This window comes from Stenella coeruleoalba (genome assembly GCF_951394435.1).
Source record: "Stenella coeruleoalba genome assembly, chromosome: 1".
In the NCBI taxonomy this organism is placed as follows: Eukaryota; Metazoa; Chordata; class Mammalia; order Artiodactyla; family Delphinidae; genus Stenella; species Stenella coeruleoalba.
The window spans coordinates 166905062-166915657 of NC_137169.1; the positions used below are offsets into that span (position 1 = coordinate 166905062).

The 10596-nt window shown below is 49.1% G+C and overlaps 1 protein-coding gene across 1 annotated transcript; it reads right to left on the bottom strand.

The window, feature by feature from the left end:
• Nucleotides 1-7647: 7647 nt before the first annotated feature.
• On the bottom strand, nucleotides 7648-10363 carry RD3 (RD3 regulator of GUCY2D; the record flags this gene model as incomplete). The annotated part of the gene is made up of 2 exons (XM_079937074.1): nucleotides 7648-7939; nucleotides 10068-10363. 2 exons carry the CDS (start codon nucleotides 10361-10363, stop codon nucleotides 7648-7650), a joined length of 588 nt encoding a protein of 195 aa, XP_079793200.1.
• Nucleotides 10364-10596: the final 233 nt, after the last annotated feature.

Sequence of the window (10596 nt, forward strand, 5' to 3'; positions counted from 1 at the left end):
CAATGGTAACTGGTCCAGGGGTGGCATGCATCCCAAGCAGGTGCTATCACAGTGTGTGTTGGTCACAGATCAGTAACCCTAGCGTCCGCAAAGAAAACCCCCAAATCTCAGTGGTTTAACAAATAAATGTGTATTTGTAATTCACATAAGTCCAATGTGGCCTTCCATGTGGTCATTCAGGGACCCAGGCTCCTTTCGTCCTGTGGCTCTCCTCTCTTTGGGAGCCTCAGAACCCTCTCTGTTCAGCTAGAAAATGGGAAAAGAGGACAGAGAATCACTTTGCGGAGGTTTTTATGGACCAAATGAGGAGTGGAGCCTTCCACATCTGCTCACATTCCATTGGCCAGACTCACTCACATGGCGGGGGACGCTGAATGCCATCTAGTTGTGATCCCAAGAGAAGGAAGAAGCAGGCTTGGTGACCAGTTAGCCAGGCTCTGCCACAGGGCCTTTCTCTGGGATTGGTATGTGGAGGTTGAGGTGCTAAACTGGGGTCATGTCAGCCTGGAGCACCAGCAGCCATCTTTCCTGGATGCAGAGGGGAAGTGTGACCTCCTAGAAGAAAAGTAAACCACCACACAGAGGGAGGCAGAGCCAGGAGAGGGAGAGCAAGAAAGGAAGCAGAAAGGGGTCAGGCAGGAGGAGGGGAGGGGAGGAGAGAGAATACATTCTGCTGCATGAACTCCTCTGGTCACTAACAACCCTGGAATTCTCAATTATGGATGCCATCAGGACCAGCTACACAATTTGCAGCTACATAAGTGCAAAATTAACCTAGTAGGAGCCCCTATTAAAAAATTATGAATTTCAAGACAGTGACAGCAACGCATTAAACCAAATAAGGGGCCTTTCTGCGTGCAGGGACCTGTATGACTGCACAGGTCACACACCCACAGTGCTGGCCCTGGGGGTTACAGATGCCCTTTGGTGCTTCTGCCAGTTTGATCTGGGTTTCTCTCACCATCAACTAAAACTCCTGATCGCTAGACTCTGTTGCCAAGAGGCTGTAAGCTCTCCAGTTTTGTAAATGATAAGAACTCTGCAGTGTGTTCATGAGCCCTAGGGTGGAGCTCTGTATACAGTGGATGTCGCTAGATGCTGATTGCCTGGAGGCAGTCAGTAGGCAGGGCCCGGCTGAGCTCTGGAGCTTTCTCTGGGTTCTAGGATTCTGTGAATCTACCTAGAGATGTATATGTCTTTTGGCAAGAGATATGTTTCCCAAGTTTGTGTATACTTTAGTTCTTTGTAAATTAGATCCTATTTTCAGTACTTACTCTTTAAGGAACTCCATGGGGAATCGTTTTGTCAGGCCAAGAACCATTCCTTTCAAAAGCACAGATTCTCCTAAATCGAGTTTGCCTAAAGTGGGGCACACGCATGCTGTCACCTAACCCCCTCCTCTCAGTTCCACAACCAATGCCTGCTCCAGAGCCGTCTCCAAAGGCTCCAGCCCTGCCCCAATATCTCTGCATACGATCCAGCCCTCACCTCCAGACAAAATCAAGGTTTCACCAAAGAGGTTGAATCACACATGTACGCCTCTCTCCCACCCCTAATGGAGGTGACTGGATTACATGGCACTCTGTGGCTTCCCTTAGGGAAATGTTCCTGGTCATTTCTGTGTCATCTTCTGGCTCCCAGAAAGAATTAATGTAAGCATTTATCTGGTCAACCTGACTAGAGCTGATCTAGGCCTGAGCACAGGGAAAGGACAGTATTTCTAGAGTCCTTCCCTGATCCTCTCTCTCCACAGAGAATCTCTTTCTAGGAAGGTCCAAATGTTTAGTAGAAGTGTCTCTCTCAAGACCCACATTGAGCAAGGAAGGGCATTGGCAAAATAAGGGATTACAGTCGTCCCTCAGTTTCCCCAGGGGTTGGTTCCAGGACCCCCAGGGATACCCAAATCTGTGGATGCTGAAGTCTCTCATACAAAATGGCATAGTATTCACATAAAATGTAACACACTTTAAATCATCTCTGGATTACTTATAATACCTAATACATTGTAAGTGCTATGTAACTGCTATGTAAATAGTTGTAAATGAAAGGTAAATGCTGCATAAATAGTTACCAGTGCGTGGCAAATTCAAGTTTCGCTTTTTGGAAATTTCTGGAATTTTTTTCCCCCAGATCCATGGTTGGTTGAACCAGGGGATGTGAAGCCCATGGATCCAGAGGGCCGTCTTTATAGCACTCTGGATTCATTTCAAGACCACACACACCTAGGTCATTTTGATCAAAAGTGCCCTTGGGAAATCTCACCTCCTCTAGGAAGCCTTCCAGAGTAATTCAGAGAAGAGTCAAAAGCTGTTTTGTCTTGTCTGTCTGGAACACCTACAGGTAACCACACCCCTGCCCCATCTCCTTTATGGTGACTACACACAGAGGCTCTCAGTAAATATTTGATGAATGAATGAATGGATTCTTAAGAAGTGTATTGACCACTTACTATGTGCCTGGCATATCTTGGGAGATACAAACTCAAGTCAGACATGGACCCTGGCCTCACAGAACAAACAATCTAATGAATGATGTCGATACATCATAAACCCCTCAATTCTCACTCACAGCTTCACTCAGCCCCTGTCCTGTGTGAGCTCCAAGTTGGTGTTCACATGCACCCATGCATTAAGGCACATTTTAAAGTACGTACTCTGTGCCCAGAAGGTGGTAGAGACCCAGAGATGAAAGACCTGGTTCCTGCACTTAAGGATTTCACAAACTACTGGAGGCAGTGGCCTGGCAGGGAAGGGGAGGAATGAACCACATACACTTCCATCACTGTGTGGTAAGTACAGTGATGAGGATTTTGGGGGCTGTTCTGAGTGCACGTAGGATCTATAACGCTGAGAAGCAGTGAGGCATGTGGAAGGAAGCCTGGTTTCCAGTCCACGTGGGCCACTTGCTTGTAACCTAAGATAAAACATAATGCACCTCACCACAGGGTCACGAACAAATGAGATAAGGTGGGTAAACTGTAAAGGACCATTCAAATGTTAATTATTAAAGGAATTTTCTTGCTGACAAAGCCATTTCTGTCCATAGCAATATTGTTGGACTGGCTCACTTGAATAAAAGATGTATTTCTCCCATCCCTGAAGCTGCACTTTGGAGCAGCTTAATTTCCTACTGGCTTGATTTTTTTTCTACTAAAGGAGAGGCTAACCTCAATCCACTCTGCCCTGTGTTCCAGAGCCTGGATACTTAGTGAGAGCCTCGAAGAGGCCCACAGCCCCAAGCAAGGGCCAGAAGTAGTTCTAAGCAGTTAGCTTCAGGACTTGGCTACACGGAGAGGAATGACTTGTTCCTGGAACGGAATTCTCCCCACACACCAAATGCTAGCTGGGAGGGGAGACCGGGCTAGAGAACTTCCAAGCTTGACTGCAGGGCTTTGGAAATGTTTCATTTGTTCCAGCAAGGGATTTGTAACTGGAACGCAACACAATCAAGTGTGCTAGAAAACACTCCAACTTCTCTTAGCTTTTGAATGCCTTTCTCTGTAATACAGACACTCTTGGACATCTTTAGAAACTTTAAAAAATCATTTTGCTGTTTTTGCCTTGATTATGATAAAGTCATGATTTGTAGTCAGTGTTTTTATTTTTAGATTAGCATCTTACGAAATACAATAATGCTAATTTAATACAATAGGTAGTAATATTCATAAGGAAACAGATGCCAATCTCTCTAACAAATGAAGCAACATGTTAAACTGATTTAAAATAACTGTCTAAAAATGATTTGTTGTTGAATAAATTTTCAAATAACCTATTGTGTTTCGTTGGGGAACCACATGAATATTAAGACAGACTGAAATTTCACTACGTGTTGAATGATGGCATCAAAAACAGATAAAGTTTTTTCACTACCTACTATATAGAATTCTTGAGATTTCCCTCGAGTTATTTTGATAAATTTTAGTGTTTTGTTTCTAAATGGCAAGAAAAGAGGAGAAGGTTTTCAGTTGCTGTTTGCATGCGTGTCTCAAAAAATAAGACACATAGGGCTTCCCTGGTGGTGCAGTGGTTAAGAATCTGCCTGCCAATGCAGGGGACATGGGTTCGAGCCCTGGGCCAGGAAGATCCCACATGTCACGGAGCAACTAAGCCCATGCGCCACAACTACTGAGCCTGCGCTCTAGAACCCGTGAGCCACAACTACTGAGCCCGTGTGCTACAACTACTGAAGCCCACATGCCTAGAGCCCGTGCTCTGCAACAAGAGAAGCCACCGTGATGAGAAGACCACGCACCGCAACGAAGAGTAGCCTCGACTCGCCGCAACTAGAGAAAGCCTGCACACAGCAACGAAGACCCAACACAGCCAAAAATAAATAAATAAATTAAAAAAAAATAAGACACATAGATGTGAAGAGTGTTTTCACCAAATGAAAAGTCAAATTAGATATACTGTCTATATTGATTTTTTTTTTTTTGCGGTACACGGGACTCTCACTGTTGTGGCCTCTCCCATTGCAGAGCACAGGCTCCGGACACGCAGGTTCAGCGGCCATGGCTCACGGGCCTAGCCGCTCCGCGGCACGTGGGATCTTCCCGGACCGGGGCACGGACCCGTGTCCCCTGCATCAGCAGGCAGACTCTCAACCACTGCGCCACCAGGGAAGCCCTATATTGATTTTTGATGTTACTTTTCAGGGTATTAGAGAATTTTGCTTGCTCTGGAAGAAGTTTAATCAAATGAAAAAACCAAGGGTCTGAGTAAAGAGCATCCTTAGGCTAATTTGCAGAATTGTTATCATTTATGTGCAGCCATTAACTTATTGCATACTAACACTCATGTTTCATAAGCCCTCTTTTAAAACAACATTTCATTGTGGAATTAAACACTATATGACCAAGAATAAAACAAACTACAACTTTCTTGTCAATATGTGGGGCTTGATTAGCTCCTCATTCAAAGAAATAAACTGCAAAGATCATTGGTTGGGAATAGGGAAATTTGAATATGGTTTGAGTATTAGATGATACTAAGGAATTACTGTTAATTTTGGGGGGAGTGATAGTATTGTATTGTAGTTACACAGGAAATTTTTCTTATTCTTTTGCAGTGTATCCTGAAGTATTCAGGGGTAAAGTATTATGATGTCTAGGATTTATTTTAAAATACTTCACCAAAAAATAGAAAAGCAAATACGGCAACATGTTAATAACGTTTAAACCTTGGTGATGGGCATATGGAAACTCCCTACACTTTCCCCTCTACTTTTCTGTGTCTGAAAATGTTCATAAGGTGAAACAAGTGAATAAAAAAGAAACCACAAAGCAAAAGAAAATGTAATCATAGAGTGGTCCCACACCCACTGGCTCCCTCTAGTGGCCAGTGGTGTTGAGCTGAGAGCAAACAGACTACCCAGTTTGGCGCGCTCAACACATCCCCTCCAACTGCCACCAGCCACTCTCACACTGACAAGGAGGCTCTCAAACTGTTTTGTTCTTTCATTTGTTGTTATTGGGCTTGTAAGACTAGAAATTGAGGCCTCATTACTCCCTTTAATGACCTGAATCCAGAGGAGTAACCTCATGGGTTTGAGTGCCACCAGCTGGGATTCCCTGCAGTAGGATGACTGGAGTCTGAAGCTGGTGGGGGTCTGTCTGAGTTGACTGAGGTGGGCAGGAAAGGCTTTCATGGGAGGCCAAAATTTGTTTATACCAGTTGTTCTTGTTGTTACAGTTAAAGTACACACCAGCCAATAAAACTTAAGTGCAGAGCTCCTGTCAGACAACCCACACATGTCACCAAAAAAGTGAACACAGCTTGCACCTACATTAAAAGTTTGGCAGTTGAATGAACTTATTTGTGTCTTAGAATATATGAGATGTTTAAGGTGTGTATGTTTATTTAAGTGATTCTCGACTTTCACCAATCATGTTAATGAGCCAATCAACTCCTTCATCATGATGGCGTTGGATGAGAGGTTGTCCACCATCCTATGATTCTCTGTCCAGATATGAGTGAAAATATCCAAAACAAGATCATTAAAAAAAATTTTTTTCCTACTAAGCTTTGTCAGGGAATATATAGATTTTCCCCCTGTTGATTTGTCTCCTCCTGGCATTTTATTTAGACTAACATTAAGACTCACTTGCATTTTCTGAGCATGCACTGAGAGTTGGGGGCAGACATGCCTGCACCCATCCCCCCACACCCAGCTTCAGCCCAGAGTGTGTGGGGATGCCGCCTGGTCTTCTAGATTTGCCATTGTTGATCCACACATTGGATAATCCACATGCCCATCATCAAGATCTAACTTGTTAGGGGTTCCCTGGTGGCTCAGTGGTTAAGAATCCATCTGCCAATGCAGGGGACACGGGTTCGAGCCCTGGTCCAGGAAGATCCCACATGCCATCGAGCAACTAAGCCCGTGTGCCACAACTACTGAGTCTGCACTCTAGAGCCCACGAGCCACAACTACTGAGCCCATGTGCCACAACTACTGAAACCCACGTGCCTAGAGCCCATGATCTGCAACAGGAGAAGCCACCACAAAGAGAAGCCACCGCAGTGAGAAGCCTGCTCACCGCAACGAAGTGTAGCCCCCACTCGCTGCGAAAAAAGATCTAACCAGTTAGAAATGGAAGGACAGTGAAGCCTGTAAGGAGGTTCCAGACATTTCACTTCTGTGCCTTGAGGTCATTAGAGCTGTGGGCATCACTTTCTCTGAAGAAAGTCAAAGAGCAGGCACAACCAGATAGAGAAGGGACCCTGGAGTCAAAGACCTGGCTCTCTGGAGGAGTGAGTCAGAAGGCCTTGAAGCTTAGCTTCTGGAAGCAGCTGCTGGGGACTGGCCACCTCCCACGTGATGACACTGTGGAGTGGGGTAATGGCAACCCCCTCTGTCCCCAGCTACTGCAGACCTCCACACCAGTGCCAAGGAGAGAGACGGGTCAGACCACAGGCAGGTGGAGATTAGCCACTGGACCTGTCCCATCACAGCCCAGGACTCAAGGACTCAGGAGCAGAGACTTACATGTATGGGAACAGTCTCACCACCCGTGGGATCTGGCTGCAGTTAATGGTGGCAGAAGCCTGACCCTCTCTGAGCCTCAGTTTCCTCATTCACGAGTTGAGGAGAGTGGACCTGTGATCCCTTTCAGCTCTGCCCATCCACCAGGCTGTGACCCACCTGCGGCGGTGAGACAGACCAGTCACCAGCAGAGAATGGACACCAGCCAACAGGTCCCCTCATCGTTACCCAGGGAGAGGGGGTGAATGGGACATCCCTAAGTTGGGGTAAGAGCTCATGACTTGGCAGAAGGCAGGGCAACTCTTCCCATTCCAGACAGAAGCTGAAGATGGGGAGCAGGTGGTGGTCTGTCTGCCCAGACCCTGAATCTCTGCGGGGCGGGGAAGGGTCCGCTCCAGCCGACTGGTGCAGGGGAGCAGGAGATTGTTGCTGCAGCTCCAAGCCCTGACTCTAGGCCTCGTGGTCCGTGGGAGAGGGCGGGCGGGGAGGGGTTGCTCCATCTTGAGGGAGTGTCCGGGGACGGGGCGGTCTCTTTGGCCCCGCGTCAGGGGCAGGGCGATGGGGAGGTTGCAGGACCCGGGATGACCCCGGCTTATCATGCCCCGCCCGCCCCCCCCCCCCCCCCCCCAGAGGTGGCTCTGCTCCCGGGCAGGAGAGGCGGGGTCAGTCCTCTTTTTGTGCCCGGAACTCGGGCATGCTCCAGGTCCGGTGCAGCGGCGGCGCGTCTCGCTCCACGTCCTGGGAGATGGTGCGGATGTCGCTGGCGAAGGGGGTGATGCGCGCGCGGCTCCTGAAGGTGGCCAGGCTGCTGCGGGGCCGCAGGCTCCACTGACGGGTCAGCTTGTGCGCCTCCTCCTCCTGCTTCATCCTCTCCAGGACTTCCTGCAGCACCGAGCGGAAGAGCCGGGACACCTCCTGCACCTCAGGCTCCTGCTCTGCCATCAGCTGCCGAAACCTGGGTGCGGAGGCGGGGAGAAGAAGAGGGGAAGCGGCGGGGCTATCGCCCGGGCGTGGTACGTGGCCGGTGTCTCACCCCACGGGCGTCCCTGGACACCCCCGTGGACAATTCCTGTTCCCTCCGCTTCCCCACTTCCTGTGAAGTGGATCAGAACCCACCCCACCTCCGTCGTGCTCCAGCCCATCCTGAGTTCCAGCTCTTCCACTTCTGGCCTCCATGAGACTCCTTGAGACTCAGCTTCCTCATTTGTAAACTGGGGTCATCATAGCCACCTTTCTGTGAGGTTTAATGCGCTAACGTCTGTAAAGATCCTGGCACTCACCTCGGGTTATCGATGCAGTAGTAGCGACTGACGCCCACTGCTCTCTGGGACTTTTCTGGCTAACACTCTCCCACCCTTCTGCCCTCACTGGCCAGCATGATCTCTCTGAAATGTATGTCCGATTATGTGATATTCCTTCTATAGCTTCCCGCCACCTCCTGGGTGAGGGTGAGCTGTTTGGCCAAGCACACCGGGCTCCCTGCTACTTCCCTTGTCTGTGTTGCAGCCAGGAGTGTGGCCCCAGGTTCTCCTGGATGCCAAGCTGTTTCCTTTGCCAAAAATGTCTCTGGCTTGGAGCTCCAGAATGAAGGATAGCTAGCAAGTCCGTGTGATACCTAATTTCCTCCACCATATTAAGAGTCAGGACTTCTCAGACCTCTCAGCAGTGAGACAGGAAATGTGATGGGACACTCATCATATGAGCTTCCCCAGCCTCCCCCTCATGTATGAGGTTTGGTTGCTTTGCCAGCCTAGATTCTCGCAGCACCACTCCCATGACCATCCCCACCTCTGTCCCCAGGGTGCTTCTGGAACTGTATACATTTGGGGGGCTTCCATGGTGCAGAATAAGAAAAATGGGGGAGGGTAAGATTCCCAGCCTGGAGGAAGAAGCGGGGGGTGGTATAAGACTACAAAACCCAAAGGAGTATGAATAGGACTGAAGAAGGAGGAGATTTTAGGGAAATTTTGAAGAAGAAGGTGTACAATAGATGCATCTGTTGGTTAAAGAGATGAGTGAGGGAAGATTTGGGGATACTAAGGGGGAATTTAAGATGTTTTACTGTGGATCTGTATTCCTTTACTAGTGTTCGAGAAATGCAGGTAAAGAACTTTAGTTTTGAAATTACTTTTGGCTCTTGGACTCTGCTTCCTTGATTTCAACACGCATCCAACTGAGACTGGACCGTGTAGGTCACAGCTTTACTAAGGTTACACTGATGTGCAGCAACATGATTGTACTCAAGCTCTAAATGTCCAGTGCCCTAGGGCTCTGAAACCTTCACACACAAGCGCACGCACACAGGCACACACACACACACATCCCTTAGACGAGCTAGTGTGAAATAAGATAATTGAGAAACCAATTTTGGAGAGCTTATATGGGGAAACCTCTCTCAGAAGGTAACATGGAAGATGAACTGTTGAAAGAGGGGGAGCCAGCCACATTACAACCAGGATGATAACAGTCCAGGGAGGGAGAACAGAAAGCTAGAAGGCCTGGGGTTCTCTCCTATCAAAACTCACGTGTTGTTTTTGTTTGGGAAACATATTGGTTTGGTTATTTTTTGCACTGCTGGAAGCGGGAGGGGAGGCGGGCTGGGCGCAGGCTGGGATGTGGGTGTTTTGGCAGGAGATGGGACACCGTCTAGCAAGCCTTCGGACCTGGGGCCTGAGATTAGCTGTGAACGCTTGGGGGCCCGACGCATGTAGGTCAGGGATCTGGGGGTTCTGCAGCTAGTGGTGACCCCAAACAGAACACAGACTGTACATTTACCAGTAGGTTTGTTTTTTAGACCACAGTTTCTACTGCAAATAAACCTGAGTTCTTTTCTGCAAAAACAAAAACAAAAACCTCACGTGCCTCCGGGAGCTGCCTCCCACCTCCCTCTGAGCCCTGAGTCCTGGCCTGGCCTTCCATGGCCTCTTTCAGATTCTTCCCCCTGTCTTGCTCCTTTTAACAGATACCTGTCCCATCCAGGCCCCAGGCTCCAGTCCTGGTAGCCTCAGGCCCCTGTCACTGCTGCCACCCTCCCTGGAGCCTGCAGCCCAACCGCTGGTCCCTGTCCCAGTGCCAGGAGTTACCTGAGGATGGCAGGCCCACAGTAGGATGGGTGGATCTTGGCGCAGACGTCCTCTAGTTGCAGCCTCTCCCCGGGGCTGAGGTCGTAGGTGGGCCGGGGCGCGCTGGCCAGCCAGCTGTAGTCCACTCCGGTGCAGATCTTCCTGACGGCATTGCTGCGCTCCCACTGCTGCCTCTCAGCCTCTCGCATCTGCCCCTCCAGCTCCACCATGAGTGTCTCCAGCACCATCTGAGCTGGACTCCGAGACGACAGCCGTGGCGGAGACTCGTTCCACCGGAGCCATGGGATGAGGGACATGGCCCCCCCAGGCCCTGCCGAGACAGGGCAGGAGTGTGTCTTCCTTGGGCCCCTCTGTCACTTAGGGTGGCGAGAACAAGGGGGAGGGAGCTGAGACCCGAGTGAGAAGACTGCTGCCCCCTCACAGCTGGGTGGCCTCAAGTAAGTCATTTAACCTCTCTGAGCAGTCATTTCTAATTTTGTAAGACAAGGTAATCTTGCTGTGAGAAGCAGTTGTGAATAAACTTGGGAAG